At 35.8% G+C, this 25,962-nt stretch overlaps 1 protein-coding gene across 3 annotated transcripts in view; it reads left to right on the top strand.

Annotated features, from left to right (window-relative positions):
* LOC128983566 (prosaposin) overlaps positions 1–25,962 on the top strand; it is a 207,501-nt gene that overhangs the window by 25,537 nt on the left and 156,002 nt on the right. For 2 of the 3 annotated variants that reach the window (XM_054402884.1, XM_054402883.1), the window contains exons 3-5: positions 7,144–7,291; positions 7,527–7,745; positions 22,526–22,651. In XM_054402884.1, the coding sequence (XP_054258859.1) occupies positions 7,144–7,291; positions 7,527–7,745; positions 22,526–22,651 (493 nt within the window). The remainder of the gene's footprint in view (positions 1–7,143; positions 7,292–7,526; positions 7,746–22,525; positions 22,652–25,962) is intronic. The other variant, XM_054402885.1, reaches the window with a different exon arrangement.

Raw genomic sequence — 25,962 nt, 5'->3', positions numbered from 1 at the left:
AAATATTGTAATCCCGTTAATCGCGGGGTATCTTACTTCCCTACTTACTGCCATGATAACTAGTATCCAATCTGGTACTTGGCCTCGCCATCACATTATCGCGAGTTCTCTCGGTCCTGGGTATCGTCCCATACTAGTCTAATTTTCCGTTATCTTTCCGTACTTGATCTCACCATCTGGACTTAGGTCTTCCTACTGGTATCCTTCCCCTCGGATCTCCCCTTAGTACCTTCTTCAACAAACTCTCGTAATTTCTCCTCAAGATAAGGTCAACCCACCTTTGCCTTCTGCTTTTGGCCTATATATATATATATATATATATATATAGCTTCTACAATCAGAATGTCTCAGAATGATTCTTTAAACTCTTGGTTGTGTCTCATATTTTTGTTTTGCACCTAGTGAAACAATGTCTGAAGCTATTGGAGTACATCTGCATTTTTGAAGGGATTCTATCCCAGTAGTCAAATTTGGCGAACACTAAACAATGTAACTAGTAGTACGCTTATTCTGCGCGTAACAGGATGAGTGAACATGAGCGCAATAATGAAAGAGTCCACCCACACCTAGCACACTTACCGGTGTCACTAATGTACACAATAATGTTATTTGTATGGGCAAATCAACCCATGAGTCGGGGCAAATAATGGTGAGTCGGTGACTCAAGTCGGTAGCGTCACGCGAACTTCGGGCCCAAGGCAGCGATGTCGTGAGTTCGGATCCTGGTCACTGCCACTAAATTTTATCAGTACAGTTCACCTTTGTACTGTACCGGCTCACCAATTGCTTTGCTGTAAACGATCCAGGCACGGGCGAGGTTAAAAGAGGCTGGACCAACCTCTTAAAAAAACCAAATCTCAGTCAACAACAATCCTAACTTCTCGTCCATTAATTAACCAAAGTAATTGGTAATATACGTAATGTATTTCCTGTTTCCCTCTCTTCTCATAGCATTTTATTATTGCAGATACGTTAATCTAACTGTCACAAAGAGTTCCCACACTCTGGACTGTTCACCTTGAATACTTCCTTTACCACTTCCTACGTCGTGGACCTGTTTCCCTCTCTTCTCATAGCATTTTATTATTGCAGATACATTAATCTAACTGTCACAAAGGGTTCCCACACTCCAGACTCCTCGCCTCAACTACTCCCTTCACCATTCCTACGTCGTGGACCTGTTTCCAGGGCCGGACTTACCTATGGGCGAAGGGGGCGAACGCCCGGGGCCCCCGGGCCAAGGGGGGCCCCGCCAGTACATTAGTTTGTATCATTACATTAGTTTTTATCATTAACTTCGAAAATTGATCAGACACTTAACAAATGGCCTTCTTTTGTAACAGCTTTATTTTTATTTTCGCTATCCTATGTTTAAGGTTATTGTTAGGTGCATTTTAAGGCATTACTAGGAATGAGATTCTTGACCCTCAGGGACTTTTTCTCAGAGTTGCACTGGGCCCCACGCTTAAGCCTGGTTTACATGAGCTGAGCATATGTGATAGGCTGTGACGGACAAGTTTCAGTTTCAATGAAGCCGCTCGCCCGAACGTACGGCCGCGGCGAATGGGTTGAAGGGGGTCCTGCGCTTGGGGCAAAAATACAATAAATATGAAAACTCTAGTCCCAACGTAGAACGTAACTTGTAAAATTGTATTGTGTTAAATGGAGATTCACTGGAGTTCAAATACTTTTAAAAATAAAAACATTGCTCCGTTTATGTTTTATTAAATGTTATTCTTTTCTTTTACCTCTAAGTATATACCAATCAGGATTTTAAGGGGTAGAAGTATATTATCCGTTCAATTGAAAGGTTTTGTAAAATAGTAATTAATTAAGTTATGCGTCCAAATTTTGATCTCCAATTACGTCTTTGGAGTCAAAATCATATACTGTAGCAACAGTAAGATTTTAAAAATCTATATAGACACTTTAAAACAACTAGAGTCGTCTGATGTTAACAAAAAATTACATTTATTGGGAGTGGGCGAGCGTTGTCGACTGAAATCGTAAACAAGCGATAAGCAGAAGCAGCTGCAACAATCAATGATAATGAGCTGATAAGGGATCCTGTCTAGTCCTGACTCTCACGCACGCGCATTCACACACATAAAATGCCTTATCGCCTATCCAAAACAATTTAAATCACTTTACTCCCATAGTTTGTCCTTTGAGACTAGTGGTCACGTCAAGTTGGTTGAAATTGTCTTACTTTTGTGTTATTTTATTGTAATTCTGCAAACTAACAGTACAAAAACAAAGCTGAAGTGAGTAATGTTGTATTCAATGCTATGTTTGTGTTGTATTAATCGATATTGGATCCATTTAAACATCTTTCAGTTACTCATATAAATACTTAGCTTGTGAGTGTTTATTAGACATTGCAAGATTGTGCTCCTCAATAACAAAACTCAAACTTGAAAGTCCCCAATGGTACTTTTCATGCTAGGACTTTAACATATTATAAAAACAAGAATGCCATAGGTACCAAAACCATTATGAAAATAAAATAATCACACCTATATTGTAGTAATATTGAAAAACCATACAAATCGACGGCAATAATCTATAATTTAAATACGTAATAAACAAAAATATATCAATACTTCTTATCCAAATATATTATGGTAGCCTACCATGATACCATACCAAATATGCCGTCAATACATTTTTATTTTTGTGTATAAAATTAAAATATGCTGTATATAAAAATATGTTAAAATAGTTATATTTTAAGAAATTTTTTTTATATAGAACTTATTGCTTATTTGGCCTTAAATTGCTCTATTTGAAGCCTAAATTTAGAAAATTTTCCCGGGGGAGGACCCCCTAATCCCACTGGAGGACCCCCCCCTGAACTGAAATCCTAGGGCCCCATTGGAAAATTCGCCCGGGGCCCCTGAAGTCGTAAGTCCGGCCCTGCCTGTTTCCCTCCCTTCCCATAGCATTTTTAGAATTGCAGATACTGTACATTATTCTAATTATTACAAAGGGTTTCTACACTCCGGAATGCTCGCCTCGACTATTTCCTTCACCACTTCCTACGTCGTAGACCTGTTTCCCTCCCTTCCTATAGCATTTTAGAATTTCAAATAGATTAATTTAACTTTCAAAAAGGGTTCACACACTCCGGACTATTCACCTTGACTACATCCTTCACCACTTCCTACGTCGTGGACCTGTTTCCCTCCCTTCCTAGAGCATTTTAGAATTTCAAATAGATTAATTTAACTTTTACAAAGGGTTCCAAAACTCTGGACTGCTCACCTTGACTACATCCTTCACCGCTTCCTACGTCGTGGACCTGTTTCCCTCCCTTCCCATAGCATTTTAGAATTGCAGTTACACTAATCTAACTTTCACAAAGGGTTTCTACACTCCAGAATGCTCACCTCGACTACTTCCATTACCACTTCCTACGTCGTGGACCTGTTTCCCTCCCTTCCTATAGAATTTTAGTATTGCAGGTATATTAATCTAACTGTCACAAAGGGTTTCTACACTCCGGACTGTTCGGCTCGACTACTTCTATTACCACTTCCTACGTCGTGGACCTGTTTTCCTCCCTTCCTATAGCATTTTAGAATTGCAGTTACACTAATCTAACTGTCACAAAGGGTTTCTACACTTCAGAATGCTCGCCTCAACTACTCCCTTCACCATTCCTACGTCGTGGACCTGTTTCCCTCCCTTCCCATAGCATTTTTAGAATTGCAGATACTGTACATTATTCTAAATATTACAAAGGGTTTCTACACTCCGGAATGCTCGCCTCGACTATTTCCTTCACCACTTCCTACGTCGTAGACCTGTTTCCCTCCCTTCCTATAGCATTTTAGAATTTCAAATAGATTAATTTAACTTTCAAAAAGGGCTCACACACTCCGGACTATTCACCTTGACTACATCCTTCACCACTTCCTACGTCGTGGACCTGTTTCCCTCCCTTCCTAGAGCATTTTAGAATTTCAAATAGATTAATTTAACTTTTACAAAGGGTTTCAAAACTCTGGACTGCTCACCTTGACTACATCCTTCACCGCTTCCTACGTCGTGGACCTGTTTCCCTCCCTTCCCATAGCATTTTAGAATTGCAGTTACACTAATCTAACTTTCACAAAGGGTTTCTACACTCCAGAATGCTCACCTCGACTACTTCCATTACCACTTCCTATGTCGTGGACCTGTTTCCCTCCCTTCCTATAGAATTTTAGTATTGCAGGTATATTAATCTAACTGTCACAAAGGGTTTCTACACTCCGGACTGCTCGGCTCGACTACTTCCATTACCATTTCCTACGTCGTGGACCTGTTTTCCTCCCTTCCTATAGCATTTTAGAATTGCAGTTACACTAATCTAACTGTCACAAAGGGTTTCTACACTTCAGAATGCTCGCCTCGACTACTTCCATTACCGCTTCCTACGTCGTGGACCTGTTTGCCTCCCTTCCCATAGCATTTTAGAATTGCAGTTACACTAATCTAACTTTCTCAAAGGGTTTTTACACTCCAGAATGCTCACCTCGACTACTTCCATTACCACTTCCTACGTCGTGGACCTGTTTCCCTCCCTTCCTATAGCATTTTAGTATTGCAGGTATATTAATCTAACTGCCACAAAGGGTTTCTACACTCCGGACTGCTCGCCTTGACTACTTCCTTTACCGCTTCCTACGTCGTGGACCTTTTTCCCTCCCTTCTTATAGCATTTCATTATGGCAGATACATTAATCTAACTGCCACAAAGGGTTCCCACACTCCGGACTGCTCGCCTTGACTACTTCCATCACCGCTTCCTTCGTCGTGGACCTGTTTCCCTCCCTTCCCATAGCATTTTCGAATTGCAGTTACACTAATCTATCTGTCACAATGGGTTTCTACACTCCAGAATGCTCACCTCGACTACTTCCATTACCACTTCCTACGTCGTGGACCTGTTTCCCTCCCTTCCTATAGCATTTTAGTATTGCAGGTATATAATTCTAACTGTCACAAAGGGTTTCTACACTCCGGACTGCTCGCCTTGACTATTTCCATCACCGCTTCCTACGTCATGGACCTGTTTCTCTCCCTTCCCATAGCATTGTAGAATTGCAGTTACACTAATCTAACTGCCACAAAGGGTTTCTACACTCCGGACTGCTCGCCTTGAATATTTCCATCACCGCTTCCTACGTCGTGGACCTGTTTCCCTCCCTTCCTATAGCATTTTAGTATTGCAGGTATTTTAATCTAACTGTCACAAAGGGTTTCTACACTCAGGCCTGCTCGCCTTGACTACTTCCATCACCGCTTCCTACGTCATGGACCTGTTTCTCTCCCTTTCCATAGCATTTTAGAATTGCAGTTACACTAATCTAACTGCCACTAAGGGTTTCTACACACCAGAATACTCTCCTCGACTACTTTCATTACCACTTCCTACGTCGTGTACCTGTTTCCCTCCCTTCCTATAGCATTTTAGTTATTGCAGGTATATTAATCTAACTGTCACAAAGGGTTTCTACACTCCGGACTACTTCCATCACCGCTTCCTACGTTATGGACCTGTTTCTCCCCCTTCCCATAGCATTGTAGAATTGCAGTTACACTAATCTAACTGCCACAAAGGGTTTCTACACTCCAGAATGTTAGCTTCGACTACTTCCATTACCACTTCCTACGTCGTGGACCTGTTTCCCTCCCTTCCTATAGCATTTTAGTATTGCAGGTATATTAATCTAACTGTCACAAAGGGTTTCTACACTCCGGAATGCTCGCCTTGACTACTTCCATCACCGCTTCCTACGTCATGGACCTGTTTCTCTCCCTTCCCATAGCATTGTAGAATTGCAGTTACACTAATCTAACTGCCACTAAGGGTTTCTACACTCCAGAATGCTCGCTTCGACTACTTCCATTACCACTTCCTACGTCGTGGACCTGTTTCCCTCCCTTCCTATAGCATTTTATTATGGCAGATACATTAATCTAACTGCCACAAAGGGTTCCCACACTCCGGAATGCTCGCCTTGACTACTTCCTTCACCACTTTAAGTGTCGTGAACCAGTTTCCCTCCCTTCTTATAGCATTTTTAGAATTGCAGATACATTATTCTATTTGTCACAAAGGCTTCCCACACTCCGGTTTGCTCACTTTGACTACTTCCTTCACCACTTCCTACATCGTGGACCTGTTTCTCTCCCTTCCCATAGCATTTTTAGAATTGCAGATACATTATTCTAACTGTCATAAAGGCCCCCCACACTCCGCAGCGCTCGCCTTGACTACTTCCTTCACTATTTCCTTCACTACTTCCTACATCGTAGACCTGTTTCCCTATCTTTCCATAGCATTTAAGTATTACAGATACGTTAATTTAACAGTCTTAAAGGGTTTCCGTACTCCTTTCTTTTCACTGCTCACCTTTCCGCTTCCTTTACTACTCTCTACGTCGGGGACCTGCCCCCCCCCCTTCGCATAGCATTTTAGTATAAAAATATACCAACATTTTTGAATATTTAATATTCAAAGCCAACATTAAATTGAATAATGTAAAAAGCTGCTTTGTTCTAAGTACATACATACCTATATACTTTTAATTAAAAGGCGAAATTTTAATACTGAACATAAACGGTATATTGTTAAGTTAAATTTATTATTATGAAAGTTGTGAGATTTAATTAGCTTAAATAACATTATTCTGAAAGCTGTGAAATTATAATGATATATATTCATAGACGCCAAACTGTTTACTCCATGAATGAAAGAGCTTAGAGTAAAAGTCGTTATCTCTGTCTTAAGTAGACAACAAAATTGTTGGTCGCAAAACGTAAACAAATAAAAAGAAGAAGAAGGTAGCTCCTAATGTTATTCTTATGGGACAAATTTAAAAATGTTTGTTAAGTATTTTATAATTACTACTGAGCGGAATCGTCTAGAATTTTAATGGTGTCTTTACACTGGTGTCATAACTATTTGTGCAAAATTTGAACGCTATAAGTGCAACGGTTCTTGAGTTTTAGGTGCGAACACACACACACACACACATACTCCAGCGGACAACTTTTCTCCGACTCCGCTATACACGATACATAGATTCGTTCACTTCGTTCACTCATCTATTAATAAAGGTCAATACTGTAAGATACAATTATTTGCTACAGGACATCGCGGAAGTGCAATGCCAACCTGCATTGTATCCGCACTGTGTGGGAACACCAAGTTCCAGCCCCTGACAACGGAGAGATTTGTGATACCTGCAAGAAGATGGTGGCTGAGGCTAGAGACCAGCTCCGCTCCAACGAGACTCAGGTACCGATCACATGCTGTCCGCCCCACAAACTATGAGATTGTTGTTATCTTGAAATCTAATACTAACTTCACATGATAGTACTGGTCCTCAAATATAACTTTGACATGCTAATTTCACTGTTATATCATGATGTATTTGAACATTTATGGGTCTTGGAATTTATGATAAAGCACTAGTTTTTGACAACACTATTAAAAACTTGGAAAGAACCTAAAAAATAAAATGGTTTTTCAGGAGGACATAAAACTGGTACTGGAAGGGTCTTGTATGATCCTCATCCCCATCAAACCGATCGCCAAGGAGTGTGTAAGGTTGGTGGACCAGTCCATTCCAGAGTTGATAGAAGCTATCAGCTCCCAGATGAACCCTCAGATGGTATGTTCAGTAGCTGGACTCTGCAACAGTGTGGCAATGGAAAAGATGCTGGTCCAGTACAAGGTATTCAACAGTCAAGTAAATAAAAAATAATCTATCTATTACAAAAAATTAAAAATGTTATTGTTACTAATAGTATCTTTCATAACTAGAGTGACTCTTTTCGACCCTAGCTCAAGTTTTATGACAATAAGCGAGGGTCACTTTTTTGTTTGTAAAGAACTATAATTTTTGTCAAATTGCACCATTATTTGAACAAACTATATTAAAAATAAAGGTTTTCATTTTAAGATAACATCTAAAAAGGCTTCCAATTTAATTTGCAAATGGAAAGCAGCTGTTTAGTAAGTGGTTCAATTGTTTAGTCTGTTACAATTAATTGTGTTAGTGTACATTACACTACTGAAAAAAAATAAAATAAACTATGGCGAACTATTTACAATAAGGGAAAAATTAACTACAATTGATATATACTTTCGATTCATGCAATTTTGTTTTCAATAGAAATTTACAACTGAGTTGACAATAGCAGATTTTTTTCTCCCTAGGGGCTTAACATGCTTTTTACTCCCTAGAGAGTAGAAATACTACTTTAGACCCACAACGTATGCATAAAAATGGCTGTTTTTGCTGCAGTATGACGAAAAAATTCTTATACGTTTAAGTAATATATCCCTTTAAAAAATTAGTTTCTAGTTTACATTTTGTCCACTATATTAACTATATTACTATTATATATTGTAAATATATTATTAACTAGCAGTTACTCGGCGCGCGTTGCTGCACTCACAACTATTATTTTAAATGGTAATTTGTTCTTTGCGATAAATAATAAAAATGTATCAAAAACAAAAATGAAATGAAATATTTGTTTCACTTAAATTGTCAGTGGATAATCAATTTTTTGTTTGTTTTTTCATTAGGTTTATAAATATATATAAGTTTTCAGGCATACCTACCACCACATGATTAGAGTATACTACAATTTTGTCTCATTGACATTATGAAATAACTGAGTTAATAAATTATTATTTGCTAAATTTAAAATCGTCAGTTTTCCCTCACACAGTTTTTTGGCTAATTATTACCGCTTAAGAATTGGATATCGCAAGAATAGTAGTAGTGTATGAAGTTAAGAACACAGCATTGCTCGTAAATTTGAACCAGCTTGTTTTGCCACGACGGGAGCTTAATAGAGACCATAATTTACGAATGGCGATCGTAATTGGCTAGGTGTACGGCGTAATAAATAATAAAGTCTATTTAAACACATATTGCTTCAGTAAAACTTTGATTTTTTTCTGTGTATGATTGCTGTTTTAAGTGTGTCCTGACTTTGTTACAAAATAAATGGTTCAATCGTCTGCTGTGATTGAATCTCATAGTAGTTTAACAATGTGTTTAATATGTTTAACCTATGTTGTCCATTGAGCATCAACCCAGAGTTTAATCACTGTGCATATTATTCTAGTAGAAAAATATTCTTTTTTGTCAAGGAAATAAGATTATCTGAATCACCCAGTGATAGCAGTGGGTGATAGCATAGCTTCTCTAATACAAGGCTGCGGCATTGGTGTGTGGCAACATACTCAGTAAGTTAAGCCCCAGCCTAACTACCTATAGTTGTTGTGTGTCAACATCGCAATGGCATGCCTATTGCCTTGGTAATGACAAAAATGTAAACGCAAACATGGCGCATATGGACCATTATAAATTAATTGGTTGACACTTATGTCTCGCAGCGGCCTTGTATTAGAGGAGGCAACGGTAATAGTTATCAACGTTGAGGAAGCCGAGCCACTTATCTCAGTTGATAACAGACAATACTGAACTTGGTTTTTTAACACCCCTTCTAGAAATTACTTTTATGTATAATTCTAATTTTAGACTTTTTGATTTTACAAACAGTGTTGTTGTTAGTTATTTGTAGGGGTCTGCGGTACAGAAAATTTAAGGTCAGTACGGTACAATATTTTGTACCTTAGTTCTCGGTACAAAAATCGGTACGGTACGCGGCTACCCGTATTTTTGCGGTTTTCTTTTCAGATCTGTATTTGAACCATTATTTTTAATTTTAATACATTGAAATTACTATGAAAATGGATAGTATCCTACATTCATGGTTTTCTAACAACAATTACTGTACCACACATTATTAAAATCTTTACTCCTACGAGGATTGTGTAAAGAAAAATCACAATTAAGATAAAGGATTTACCTATTTTACTCTGAAATACTTTGAATAGCCATGATAAAAATTATTTCCAACCAACACAATGTCTAGTTGTTTTTTAAACTTGTAAAAACATATAAAAGCATTCAGTACAAAAACAGTGTAGTTGCCAGCTGTTCACATTCAATAGATGACAATGAAAAACAGGATGTTATGATGAAGTAATGGCAAAGAGCATCTTTTTTATCAGCTTGAAAACTAATTATAAGATGGATACATCTCTTGCAAAGTTTTTTTCTTAAACTAAAATTTGGATTACCAATGGCCAATTACCAATGGTGAGATTATTGTCTTTTCATTTACAAAGTTAACATCCACACATATCAATCATTATCTTCACTATCTCAGAATCAATCCAATTTTGTTAGTATATTTTAAAGCTCTTCCAAAGAGTCAAAAGACCCAGGCCTAGACCTAATTATTTAGGATGGCCTATATAAATTGAGTAAGGTATAGCCCAAGACCCATTGCAGGTAGATGACCATAAATTTGAAAAAGTAGAACATTTTAAGTACTTAGGGGTTATCTTATCCAGGGAAAACAAAGAAGAAATAGAAATTCAAAATAGACTAAATCTGGCAAACAGATGTTTCTACGCTTGCAACAGACTGATGTCCTCTAAGTTACTGTCAAAAAACACCAAAATTAGAATTATTTATAAGACAATAATAAGCCCAGTATTATTATACGGAGCTGAAACATGGAAACCAAATAAAAAAGAAGAAAAGAAGTTAATCACATTCGAAAATAAGCTTTTAAGAAAAATCTATGGACCAATTTATGAAGGTGGTGAATGAAGGAAGAGACACAACAGAGAACTGAGAGAACTCTACAGAGATCCAGATGTGGTGTGTGAATTAAGTGTAGAAGAGTTAGATGGGCTGGACATGTTTTACGAAGAGAGGAGCAAAATAAGTTAAAATTAGTTTTACTAAGAAATCCCGAAGGAAGACGACCGAGAGGAAGGCAAAAACAAAAATGGTGGAGCCAAGTAAAGAAAGACATGGAGCAACTAGGAGCAACTGAGGAGGATGCAGAGGATAGAGCAAGATGGAGAGGCTTTGTTGGTGCGGCCAAATATCTTCTTAGATTTACATGGCCCTGGGAGTAAGAGTAAGTATATAAATTGAGTAGGTTACAATGAGGGTAGCAAAATCACTATCATAATTCTAGTTCATAAGATTTAGATTGCATAAAGTACCGTCAACACAATAAAAAAATATAGGAAACAAAAAACATTTAAACCTTAACAGCCACATCCAACAATATAAGACACAGAACATGCCATGACATAATTTAAGACGGAGTAGGCTTGCATAACAGAAAAAAATTATGCAAACAACAACCACACGGTTGTGGTTTCATCAATAGAAAGATAAAATAGCAATAACAATATCTTAACTTATAAAATAAGATTGTAGATTAGTTACAACTTTAATATGAAGCCATAAACAGTTTTATGGCAGTAGGCCAGTAGGGCAATGGCCAGCGGCAAACTGAATATTCATGAAAATACTGACTGAGTTAGAGATAAAATTTACAGTCATCATAAAACTATTATTTTTATGATAAAATAGAATTGGAGAAAGTCGTATAGGAATAAAAGTGATAAAACTCAACAGTTCTTGTAAGTACTTGAATACAACAATTATTGTCGTTAATGGATTTGGGACTGCTAATGGGTTTTTTATTGCATCATCACCCTAGTAATAAACCATGAAGATCGTAAACAAACATCTGATAAGACTTTTATGTGCTCAGTACCAACTACAATTGACTATGATAAGTAATTTATTATTATAATAGGCTGTACCGAACCTTTCGGTGCATGCAGACCCCTAGTTATCTTACTAATATTATCTGAAAGTTTGTGAGTTTGTGTGTGTGTTGCTCAATCACGCATAAACTACTGTCCGCATTGGGCTGAAATTTGGCACGATGATAGCTCACATTCCCGATTAACATTAAGGCATATTCTTATCTGAAAAATCCTTTCGGGCTCCGCCCCAGTGGCTCTGTAGTTCCCCATGTTAACCTTATGAGTATTCATATTTAAAGGGAATTAAAGAATTTGAATTTAGTCAGCTGTTTCAACTTTACAGGTTGGTTCTATAATATGCAATAGCATTAAAAAGTTATAAGGTTTCCCAACAGGGTGCAGCACTATTATTATTTTGTGTTTTCATATAACAGCTAATTTGAACTAAATAGCAACAAAAAACTGTGATACACAATTAGAACTGTCAAAGTAGGATTGTTTACAGTTAGGTTTGAGTTTTTTAATTTAATGAATAATTTGTGATATTGTGCGAATATTTTATAATTTATTTTTTCTATTGTCTAGGTGCAGTGGTAGAACATTATGGCAATAGTAGTTGTGTTATACTATATCATACCGTAAATTTATGAACCAAATTTTATCAAACTGTGTCCTCCCCCCATTGAAAACGCAGAGCTTGAGTATAACTGCAATAAGCATTTTATACTTATATGCCAACCCCGTACGAAGGACGGGTGCTCTGCTAGTTTGACATAAATTAAGTGATGTTTAACACTTACAAGTACAACTTATGTTTCAAAGAATAAATCTAGGTCTTAATATAAATTTTAATTTTTAAATCACCCAAACAGACCCCCGAGACAATGTAGTCTTATTTCCATGATTTAAAAAAAGCTACAGAAGTTTTGTGCAGTGTTCAATATTTTTATAAACATATAACTTGTAACAAAAACATTTCAATGACAGTTAAAAGCCAGCTGTTGGTTAAACCAGTACTGAAACAGTTTTAAATTGAGTCAGCTGCTAGACTTTTTAAAAATAAAAACTTAATTTCTAAAAACTGAAACCTGAAATTAAAATTATGGCTTCGTCATTCCCTTTCTTTCAAAACTATCTTTGTTCTTTCAACACAAAAAACATGAAAAATCCATCAAGTTGTTGATTCAGAATCGTTAAATTAAAAAAAAAACGTCACGTTTTAATATACAAGATACTAGCAGCTATGGAAAGAGATGAAAACAGGTTCACTACGTAGGAAATAGTAAAGTTTAGCATCGCAGAGGGTGGGAAAGGTCTGTGGCAGTTAGATTTAATGTACCTTCAATTAAATGAAGGAAACAGGCCCACGTCATTGGAAGTGGTGAAGGAAGTAGTAAAGTCTGGCATCGCAGAGTGGGGGAACTGTTTGTGGCAGTTAGATTAATGTATCTGTAATACTTAAATGCTATGAAAAGGGAAGGAAACAGGTCCATGACGTAGGAAATGGTTAAGGAAGTAGTAAGGCTAGCAGTGCAGAGTGTGGGAACTGTCTGTGGCATTGCATTAATTGTATCTGCAATCCTAAAATGCTATGGGAAGGGAGGGAAACAGGTCCACGACATAGGAAGTGGTGAAGGAAATAGTAAAGGCGAGCAGTGTGGGGTTTGGGAATGAATTAATGTATCTGCAATACTAAGACTGCTTTCAGAGTAAACTAATGATTTTCCCAGAGCAAAGCTCGGTCCCCATGTACTACATTTAATACAAAAATATCCTGTAAATACTTTTAAAACTAAATTCTACAGATGGTTTCTGAACAACCCCTTTTACAGTAGACTCTCTCTTATCCGGACACCTTTTAACCGGACATCAATTTAACCGGACTACATTCGGCGGAAATGACATCTCTTTAACAGTACAATTTTTATCAGAACATCGGTTTAACCGTACTAGATCGGCAGGAAGTGGGCGGTACTGAAACGACTGTTCCTGTGGTAAAGATTTGAGACCAGTGATCACGTGTCTAAATACAATGCTCTCCTAAATTTAAGTCAAAAATTTGGTTTACATATCAAGTTTTTGGGGATGTCGATTTAACCGGAAAACCTTTTATGTGGACTGGTCCCGTGGAGTCCGGATAAGAGGGAGTCTACTGTATTCTCTAAATGAATTTTTTGAAATGCCTGGTATTAATTTTTAAGTGTAGAGCTAGCAAATAGTAGACCAAAGTACTGTTGGATTTTGTTTGTTATGGGGTTTAATCACTTGCATTATTCTAAATGCCACACATTTTTCTTAGTAAACATAAGATTATTCAATTGTAATATTTTAAATATGTATTGTAACATGGCTCGTTTTGTCTAGTTAGCTATATTGTATATAATAACTGACTATGCTATAACTTTAGCTGTTTTATCACATTGTCAATAATTTGCAAAAATTCAAAGGGCAATAAACACATTTCATTTAATTTCATTGAAACTCAGCAATTCTATTTTATTTTTCTTTTGGTTTATATTTTAAAAAATATCAGGGGTTATGCCTTTAAAGTGTTATCATATCTGTGACCTAGCCGTTATCAAAGGTTGAATAGTTCAGTCAGATCTGTGCAAATATGAAATAACATTTTGAAGAACATTGAAAACAAAAAAATCTATCTAGTAAACAAACTCCAAGACAAGACTTTATGAACTTATAATAAAAACTAGCGAACCTGGCTCACGGAATCGAGCTTAATCTAAGACATAGGAGAAGAAGAACTCTTTATTGATATTTTTTTTATTTGGCGTTTTTAGGTATTTTGGTTTTGTTAGTAAAGGTAGAGATGGTGGAAGGCCTCTTTGAGACCTCTTCGCAGTCACTCAATTTGGAAAATCACAACTTTGACGCAATATTCCTCTGTGTCCATGATGACGTTTCAAACATTATTTACTTTATGGAAAATCTACGTGCCATGACCTATCTTACGACACTTTGGATATGGTGATTGGTTGCGTGAACGCTTTAATCCATTGGAAACTTATCACGGAATGGTTCTGTGATCGGCTGAATAGTGAGATGTTCTAAAATTATCCACTTGGTTTACTTTTCAATTTGTATGTAATTTGTTCATAAGCGACGTGTTATCTATCTGAACACCTAGGCCTAAGTACTACTAGTTAAATTAATACAGTATCTCTGAATTATCATACAATAACATAGCAAAAGATTTCATCTTTTGTAAATTTTCCATATTTCATATTCACCTCAAACATTGTCATCTATACTTATTTAATTTATTATTTGATAAGTTAAAATTTGTTATAATTGGAAGTTATTTCTACATTTTAAATTCTTTTGCAAAATTCTTTTTTTCTTTCATTTTTCTAAAATATGATTAAATACTCTTGTTATAATATCAACCAACCCTAACAGCGAATAGTGAGTGACATCAAGAAACCAGTGGTAACCAATTGTTGTGACAGACGTGAGTTAAATTTTAAACCAAGATCATTATTCACTTCCATTGTAATACAGAAAGAAGAAAGAAGTCCAATTTTGAAAATATTGAAATTTTAATTTGTGACCCAAAACGTATTGCTGCAATCAAGTATCATCCAAGCATCAAGAAATATAATTGTTTGTGGTGAAGACAATTACAAGTTTTTGGGCGAGATTCAACTGAACTTTACCTAGGCCTACCTTGTTAAAATACATTTCAAGAATTTCCATTGACTTTTGCCATTTTGAACTTGAACTACATTACCAAATATTAATTTATTTTGTCTCAAACTTTCAACTTCCCTTTTTAAAAAAATGTCTAATTGAACTTTAATTCATGATTACCATGAGGCCTTTCAAAAATCACACAAGTCTATTTTGAGCCGGCACAATACCCCTATATATAAAGGAGTTTCATTATACCATTAATAATAGTCTATATAATTTTGTCGGAGCATTTCTAAAATAAATTGTAAAGCAAGAAATTAATCAAGAACACAAAGACTTATGATAAATATGGTATACAATTTTTAATCAATTACCAATAAAAATAAAAAATTGAACAGATGACAACAGATTTAAAAACGCTCTTAAATTATACTAGAGGACCCATGCTGCTCCGCAGCGTTGAAACAAATATAATATCCAAGAAATAATCAAATTTATGATTTTTGATTGAGTAATACAGTATCTTGAGCTTAACTCAGGGTTGGTACGGTCAGGGAAAACCTGGAAAACATGGAAAAGTCAGGGAAATGTCAAGGAATTATGAAAAAATTCTGGAATTTCTCCTGAAATACTACGTTTTTACAGATATGCTACGTTTTGCTCTAAACAGGTTTTTGTCAGGGTGATGACTAATGGCAAAAAGAACGACATAAGCACTGATGCTGATGATGATTTTATATTGATTTTTTGTTTGAAACAAGTTTTTTTTATGTTTGGGAGTAATTAAACAAGTTAAATATTTACATCTTTTTAATTTATCTTGATTATGATTAGTTGATATCGACTAACAGTATACCTGGAAAAAGTATAATATCAGTCTGGAAAACCTAGAATGGTCAGGGAATTTTATTTACCAAATTTAGTACCAACCCTGTTAACTGATTCAAACGATCAATAACTCAAATTAAAGCCTATAATTTACAGATTATTTTGAGGCTGAAACATATAAAAAACATAAAAAATAGCTTAAATGAAAGCCGGTATTTCACTGAAGGTTCTTAGACCAAAATATATAGGATTATATAATTATAACTCGTGAAATACATCTTAAATTGAAGTAAGAATTCAAAAATGAATAACATTATGTTTTTTGGTCGAGTAATACAGTAGGTAAATATATGCCGATGCTTGGTGGAAAATCTGTGCGTGCATACCTTCAATTTGAGACCTCAATCATGAAAATCGGTCGGGTAGAAGAGCTAAACAAACTCGGCAAAGAGAATCTAAATTTAACTCCCATAAGAAATACATGGAGAGCAAATTTTGTTTACGTACAAACCGAGTGAGACTATAGATAATTATATGCCAATGCTTGATGGCAATTCTTTGCTTGCATACCTTCAATTACTTTCGAACTCGGAAAAGAAAAACAAAATTTTTTAAATATATAAAATTAGGAGAATTAGGACGGTTAGGGGCCTCTTGGTTTATATGGGCGTGCGGCTTCATTGGCAACAACTAATGCAAATGACATAGCAAAGTTACGTAAATATTGACGTTTAAATGAATTGTTAATCAACTTATGTTATAAAGGATGATGTGATCTAATTTAAAAGGAATATGACCTTTCTGTCATGACAGTAGCTGCTTAAATAGTATTTACACTTTGTGCCATTTTTACAGCCAAAATGTAATTTTATTTTCAATAATGTTACCAACCTAGTAGGCCACGGTCCGTAATATAGGCCACTGCAAATAATTTGTCAAAGATAGGTACCGGTACCATTCTAGGCAAGGTTTCTGTGTTTGGATGTTATTAGACACGATAAGAGCTCAATGAACTTCTACAGATAATTAATCTGTTGGGGAAATATTTAAGCCAAATTATAAATGTGAGTTTGGGCATTTTGTAGCTGGTATATAAGTAAGTTACGTAGTATTTTTAGACTTATATAGGCTTACCTCCGTCAGTAGTCCAAAATTGTGTCTTTTTCAACTAATGTTGTTCAAAGCTTACATGTTTCGTTGCATTGCAACATCGTCAGAGCTTTTTGTCAAAAACATCAAATAATTTACACATAAATTTATTGATCCGTCGCCTTAATCAATCAATCAATAAAATCTTCATTCAATATTAGTACTCTGTACATAGAATGGTGTCAATATTAATTCAATCAATCAATCAAAATATCCTTTATTCATTTAAGTACAATTGTACAGGAATAGAGTCAGATCTTACAAAATAAAATGTTTTACATTTATGAACTAAAAATAAGACAGAATATTTAATTTATTTGTTCTCCCAAAACTCTTCAAGAGAATAAGGGGAAATTTTAATCAAATACTGTTTCAGACAATTTTTAAACTTTTTTGTATCATTTTCATTTAGAAGTATTTTTGGAAGATGGGACATAAATTTATTTCCTGCGAATTTTGTTTTCTTTTTATAAAATTCTAGATTGTGTCTATCAATTTGAGATTGAGAACGAGTGTTATAATTATTAATTTTGTTTGATACCTGAGTTTTTGTAATATTTTTTGCATAAATAATAGTTTCCAAGATATATAGTCCATGAACAGTTAGTATTCCAAGATCGGTAAAAATATGTTTTACCGAATCTTTCCTTTTCAAATTAAACATTGCCCTAATTGCCCTTTTCTGGTACGATAAAATCCGTTTTATGTTTTTTGATGTAGTTGCTCCATATATGCTGATTCCATAAGCTAAATTAGAATGAACTAAGGCATAATATACAGGGTGTTGAAAATGTCTGGAACCAGCATTATATCTGGTGAGTGGTTAAAGAAATACAACTGATATTTTGTGTACGGATATACTATGGTTTTACCTATCTTTTGGTGCCTTATGACATTTTTTACCACTTATAGGGAACGTCCTGTGGAGGATGCAGTAAAAAGTTTTAATGGAAGCCTATGGTAAATGATACATCGTTTTAAAGGCCATTTTTTTCTGAGTACGGAGCCACAAGTTTCATCTCAAAAGGACCACCCTAGCAAAAATGGTGACTGTTTGAAGTTTTTGAAAATAATTGAATTTTAAATTTCAAACAGTCGCCATTTTTGCTAGGGTGGTCCTTTTGAGATGAAACTTGTGGCTCCTTACTCAGAAAAAAATGGCCTTTAAAATGATGTATCATTTACCATAGGCTTCCATTAAAACTTTTTACTGCATCCTCCACAGGACGTTCCCTATAAGTGGGTTTTTAAATTTCAAACAGTCGCCATTTTCGCTAGGGTGGTCCTTTTGAGATGAAACTTGTGGCTCCTTACTCAGAAAAAAATGGCCTTTAAAATGATGTATCATTTACCATAGGCTTCCATTAAAACTTTTTACTGCATCCTCTACGGGACGTTCCCTATAAGTGGTAAAAAATTTCATAAGGCACCAAAAGATAGGTAAAACCATAGTATATCCGTATACAAAATATCAGTTGTTTTTCTTTAACCACTCACCAGATATAATGTTGGTTCCAGACATTTTCAACACCCTGTATTGATATTAATGTTTTTAAGCTGCAAACTTTATACATTTGTCTTAAAGCAGATACTCCTGAAGACATTTTTTTTATAACATGATCAACATGTTTGTTTCAGGCTAGATTTTTATCAATTATTAAACCAAGAAATTTTGTATGTTGTACCTGTTGTAATTTATAATCTTCTAAGATTATGTCTGGATTTAATTTGTTTTTGTTTTGTTTTGTAGAAAATGATACAAAATTAGATTTTTCAGGGTTTAAAAGAAGGTTTTTGCTATCTAAGAATTTTTTTATGATGGAGAGACTGACCAATGATGATGCCTCAATACTTTCTTTTGAATTTCCACAAATGGTAATATTAGTATCATCAGCATACAAACAGGCCGCCCCGCCCACAGGCATCAAGTCCGGCAGACCCCTCAAGTATATTAGGAACAAGAGGGGCCCCAACACCGACCCCTGCGGAACTCCATGGCGGACCATCTGCATCTGTGAATTAAACTTTTGGATGTAATTATATTTACTTGAGAAATCTGATTTATAATGTTCTATCTCAACATATTGTTGCCTAAGAAATAGGTAGGATCTAAACCAATTTAATTCTTTGTCATGAATACCTAATTTTGATAAAGTGTCGATAAGATTTTCATGCGATACACTATCAAATGCCCTTGTTAAATCAAGAAAAATGCCAATTACTTTTTCTCTCTTATCCACTGCATTTATTATACTTTCAATAAATTCAATAACTGCTAATTAATACTAAGATACATTATAACTAAGATTGGTTAATACTAAGGCTGTCAAAACAAAAGATATAGTTATATGCATGAAAAGAAAAACAGAACTAAAAACTTTCTTTACACATCATTTTTACATGGGCTTTCTCGTAATCTAGGTCCTGATGGTACAACGGAGGTAGAAATTGATCCTCGAACTGGCGTTTAAAATCTCCATACGAGCGCCAACTACCGCGACAGTTACGGTGCCAAAGCAAAGCCGGGCCGTGAAGAAGTTCCGGCAGCGCCTTCGTCACTTCGTTGAGGTCGATCGAGTAGGCTTCCGCCAACTCCTCCAGACGTTCCAGAAACGAGACCGGGTCCTTCTTGCCGTCAAACCGCAGATTCCACTTGCGAACCCGATTGCACAACGACGGCGCGTCGTCTCCCACTCTCGTCTCACCCCACGGGTTGGGGTTGTCTGGACGGGAGGTTGAGAAGCCGGGTTGGAATCGCGACGTCCATGGGTCCTGATTGGGTTGTGACCACTGGTTTGTCCGGTCACCGAAATCGTAACGAGACGTCGGGGCTTGCGACTGGAAGGCGTACGGTTAAGGCAGGGTAGTTTCGTAGGTCGTCAAGTAAGCTGTTGGACGTTCGTCGGGTCTATCAAACGTAGCGCGATAGTCGTGCTCCGCCGGTGGTCTGAAATGTGGAGGCCGTGACGGAATATCTTGTCCATGTGACGGGACGTTATCCGGCAGCCTCACCAACGTCGTGAGAGTTCGTCGAACGGACTCCGAATCGGCGTTTGGCGGGAGTCCCAGTATTTCTCGAACGCTGGCCATCTCCTGGTGTGTTGAAGGAGGTGCCAGCCACTGTGGTCGAAATCGTGTATCGTAGGCTGTAGAGGCAGTAGGCCCCGATACCGCAATCGCCGTCGGGTTCATCGGCTGACCGATGCTTCCCAACGGGTTCTTCCAATAATCGCAAAAACGTTTGCGGAGCTCTGCGACGCTACCCTCAGTATCTAGCTGATATTTTGTCATCTCAGCAATCAGGTGCTGTTTGCTCAGAGTATGAATCCAGCCGACGCGTGGGTCGTCCAACGGTGATTTCGGGATGCTCTCCATCGTCCAAGGTATTTGGGAGATCGTCGTCGTGGTCGTGGTCGTCGTTGACGTTTGAATTCCCACCGTGGATATCGTCACGTGGCCAATCGGTAGCGTATCGAGTCGGGCAATAGTCGTCGGGGTACTAGAAGTCGTAGATTTAGTTTCTCCAGTCATTTCATGTAAATTTTAAAGTCAAAACCGTGTTTTTTGAGTCCCTGTTCGGGCGCCAGAGATGTGACGCAAAATTCTAGGGGGGGAATAAACTAGTATTCACCAAAGTCAGGCTAGGCCTACCCTAGAACCGGCCACACTCAAATTTCTTCCCCGGAGTGCTCAGAAGGAGCCGAGAAAAATCCAGGGCTCGATACGAAGTTGTCACGGCTTTGACTGATCAATTTATTTAAATTTAATCGAAGGCTCAGAGCTCTAGAAGCGCTCAGGAAATCCTGCAGACGCCCAGTTGGAGCTATATTATCCCAGCATTCGTAAAAGTGTTTTGGAGAATTTTGCCTAACTTTTAGAATGACTCTGTAGGGCCAACGAGTATTCAATCTTAGCCAATGTGATGTAAATACTCGTATTAAAATGCGACTAATTAGTTTGAGACGTTGGTAATCGATCCAATATTGAATGTAAGGTAAAACAATTCCTACAGAGTCGTCGGGGCCTAATTAATATAACTGAACGGATAATTTAACGTGGGATGATTTAAAATAAATTTAGTATTAATTTACGTAGCTGATTGTTCAAATCAGCCTGCTCCCAAGACTTGATTCTTTCACCCGCCAAAGACGGGGCTTAGAACTTAGACGACAAGTCTCGGGCTATTAAAACGTCGAATCGATTAAAATAATTTAAGTAATAATTCGTTAGGCGGATGAAACAAATGTAATTTCGTGGACAATTAATTCAAAACCAACCGTAAGATAACCCTCCGCTAGAGTCTGTGAGTTTTCTGCAGCAGAGGAAGTATTAAATCATTTATATACAAAATTTAGCTAAAATTATGTTCAGTTTTGGTTAAAAAAGTGATTAGTTTGTGTATAAAAAACTATTACGATACTTTATTTTATCGATTTCCGTATTCCATGCTGTGTCATCAACATCAATATTAATATTTTAATGTCTTTTACTTTGTGTGCTCTAACTGTGGGGTCGAAACACAACAACTGCTGGTTGGCAGTAGCTGGTAGGTAACGAGCACCCGGGGTTTGGGGTCGAGAAGTGAAAGTTGTGCTCGGTCGATCACGTTTGGAAAACACCCTCGGCTGTCAGCCCTAACTCACCCACCTGTCACCCGAGTGTGGGAACAACTTTCTGTCTAAAACTGGTAGAACAACGTCCTGCTTAAAATCAAAATGACCCACGTAGTTCGGACCAACTCGGCCCAGCGCGCCACCCTCAGTTCGGACCAAGGCCCTAGGTACCACAGACTCTTAAATACTAAATTTCACGAAAAAAAAGTTAGTGTCAGTTGCAAAATGAGTTGATTTAAAGTAAGAGTAAACATGTTGTTTAATCAGTGCACCTCATGTAACTGTTTGAAACATAAGGAATTTTCGTGCCGGGTAACTGCTAGTTGTTTATACAGTACTAATAGTTATTTCAAAAACTGTAAAATTTTGTAACATATAGAACATTTTTCTGGAATAAATCATCATTCATTCATTCATAGCTGTGTCATTTCAGATTTAGCCATATCAGTCAGCAATGGCAGAACTGCTACTCCTAGTTTACCATAAAAATAGTGACGTTATTGTTATTTTGATCCTAATTAAATTACCTCTCATTTATTAGCATGTATATAAGCATGTTTTTTTTCATAAATTGATATGTTTAGAAATTAATGAGTTGTTACATTTTAAATTTATGCATATTTTTTAGGCTCAGGAAGAACTAATCAATAAGAAACCTAAATTGGACTGCCCTAACTGTGTGGGAGTTGTTGGTAAAATGGAACAGAACTTCCGAGGAGCAAGCAGGGATCATGTGCTCAATATGATGTTGGAGGTGCGTTGTGGTTTTATATACCAAATACTATAAATAAGTAGGGGTGTGCGATGCAGCATATTTTTTCCGATTCAATGCATCGATGTGATTCAAAGAATTTTGATTAGAATCGATAAGATTCGATTCAATGCAGCACGGCATGATTTTCTTTAAAAATTAAATACAACATGTGTTTCTGTAATGGATCCTTTACCTTAAAAAAATTAAAGTAAAAAATTTACTAAATAAAATTATAAACAAGAGGATAGTTGCTGACCTAACCTCACTAATAGACACTGCTAATTTTATGTTTGGCCTAAGGAAATTCACCCTTCACTAACAATTAGAATAAGTCTATACATCAATAAAGCAATCGTTAAGTTTATTTATTGACCTGTATTAAATAAAATAGAGTTTATTTTATGATTAGTCCAGGCGCTAAACGGGTTGAGTATGCACTGAAAGTCTGACAAAATTTGACTTTTGATTATTGTTGGGGACATCTAGTAGATGAAAAAAATCGATGATGTCGCATTTCTAGGGTGGTCACAACTCGGGGGGGAGGGGGGGAAGTTGCGTGGGTCATCGGTTTACGTTTCCGCGTCTAACACACAAACGGTTAATGATAGAAAGGTGAATTAAGCGTCTATCTACGCCTAAATATATTGTCTTTTAAAAAGATTATTACAACCTTTCTTCTATCTCTTATACTTTAGGCGCTAATCAACATTTATTGCAAAAAATAAAATTTAAAAATACTTTAAAATGAAATATCGGAAATATTGCGCTTGTTTAGGGCATGTTACAAACTATTTATGGTTAGAAAAACTAACAAGTAGTACAACAACACCAAGTTTAAAGAAATCCGTGCAAAAACAACAGAGCTACGTTGATTTCAGTAAGAGTAAACGTGGGAAATTCGTAGTAGTATCGAGGCGCGCATGGATGGTACACGTAGCCCACAGTCAATATAGGTTTGATGTTGTAAGTAACTATGGGAAAGCTGAATTTGTCTATGCTGTTAGACCATGTTGAGATTATCATTTTCCCGAAAGTCAACACTCCTCCACCCTTGTGCTTTCCTCTAACCCCCCTTTTTAGATAAATTTAAAGCCTCTCAGCAATTAAGCTATAACTTTAAAACGGGTAAGGATAATAATGCAATATTTTATTAATAATTTTGCGTTACGATAATCTACAAAAAGAATTATTAGATGAATATATATTAAAAAGGAATTATTATAGATTTCTGAAGAAGAAGAAGAAGAAAATGTGTTCATTGTAATAAAATATCAATACAGTGTTTTTTATTTAAATGCAAAGAACAATGGTCAAAGACCGTCTGTTTTGTGTTAGACACACTGATTTTAAAATATTTTAAAACAGTTTAAAAAAATTCCATGAATCACATACAATTATTCATAAAATAAACTGATTTCCACTACAGAACATACACAAATAGCACTACATACTAATAGATCAGATATCAATTGAATGAATAATAAAATTTAAATGTAGCCTACTGAGAATCTGAATTTTTCTTCAAACAGTTAATAATTCATAAAACAAACCTGTTACTTTTATAATTTACTTTGATAGATACTTAACAAACAATATTTTATAAACTTTTTAAATTACATAGATCTTTAAAATTTTTGTATTGATATCTCAATTCTTAAATTTAATAATTATACTCCATTATCAATTCCCACCCTTTACTCCACGCCTCTTTAAGATAATTTCCAAGTGCCCGCCAATCTTTGCCATTTAAAAATTCAAAAAAACTCATATTCATTTAAATATAATTTGTTAGACCAAAATTGACGTATCTTTTTTTAAATTGGACATTCTGCTATAAAAGGGTACACGTTTCATCCCGGTTGAGATTACATAGTGAACATACATAAATTTTATTTTCCATATAGAGTTAACTTTTTATTAGACGACCCCTTTTATTTGTAAAAAATGTTTTTAGGGATGGTTACGAATAAAAAATATATGTCCACCATTTTCCAATATGGCCAACAACTTTGTTATTTCTTATGGAATACGCTGTATTTTAGTATTCTTTTAGAATTTAAAAGCTATTTTTTTATTCGTGACATTTTTTCTCTAAACCTACCCCATTTAGGAGTTACAGCGTGTTATATCTAAAAGAAAGGCTTGTGGTGTACATTCGGCATTCTGTAGCTCATAAACGAGTAAGTTGAGAGAGAAAGTGCAAAGAATAAATAAGTCACATATAAGTCCTCGTTCAAAAAAATATATAAAATACGTTAAAAAATACTGATTTTGTTGTTTTAAAAATGGCCACCATTTTCAAAAATGCTAGCTTACTTTGATATTGGAACAATTTATTTTATGGTTTTTGTTAATGTAGATGTGATTTGAAAACTTGTTTATTCTTTGTATTTCCGCTCTTAAACTTACTCGTTTATGAGCTACAGGATGCAGGATGTACTCACAAACCATTTCTTTTTCGATGTAACTCCTAAACAAGTAGCTTTAGAAAAAAATGTCAAGAATAAAAAGGTTTAAAAATTGTGCGTTTACATTCTAAAACAATCATAAAATACAGGGTATTCCATAGGACTAACAAAGTTGTCAGCCATATTGGAAAATGGCGAACATATTTTTAAAATTCGAAACCACTAAAAAAACAACTTAAAATAAAGGGTAGTGTGCCATAAGAAGTTAACTCTATATCTCATAATAAAAAAAGTTATCTATTGGTTCACTTTAGGTGAGACACCCTGTATAATAAAATGAGGCTCTGGCGTACAGCAGCAAATGCACGATATTCATTCATATGTATCCACTACAGTCTGTATAAGTACTGAATGAGCTACATAACGTTAATAAAGCGGCAAATTCAAATACAAAAACCATAATATACGTAATTTTTTTTCATTGTTGCGGTGCACAAAAAAGCCAGAGTCTGTAAAATCAATATACTGTACCTACTGTACCCATCTATAACATCTATGTATACTGTATCTATAACCACTATATGCAAACAAACTGTTAATAACTATGTATCATTTTAAAATGTAAACTATGCACCCCAAATTTTGTATCAAACATTTTGTTGTGCGACCTCGTATAAAAAATCTACAAAGAAAAGTTTCATAAATTAATCCGTAAAAAATATTTTTTCATGTTTATGATATTTTTTAACTATGAATATTTAGGATACCATGGTAAATATACTTTTTGTAGAATATCGTAACGCAAAATGATTAATAAAATATTGCGTTATTATCCTTACCCGTTTTTAAGTTATAGCTTAATTTCTAAGAAACTGTAAATTTATCTAAAGGGGGGGGGGTAGA

This window comes from Macrosteles quadrilineatus, unplaced genomic scaffold, assembly GCF_028750875.1.
Source record: "Macrosteles quadrilineatus isolate MER2022 unplaced genomic scaffold, UCM_ALF_1.0 Scaffold_1__1_contigs__length_201487025, whole genome shotgun sequence".
Taxonomy (NCBI): Eukaryota; Metazoa; Arthropoda; class Insecta; order Hemiptera; family Cicadellidae; genus Macrosteles; species Macrosteles quadrilineatus.
The sequence above is the reverse complement of the archived record's forward strand: the minus strand, read 5'-3'. Positions and strand labels throughout refer to the sequence as shown.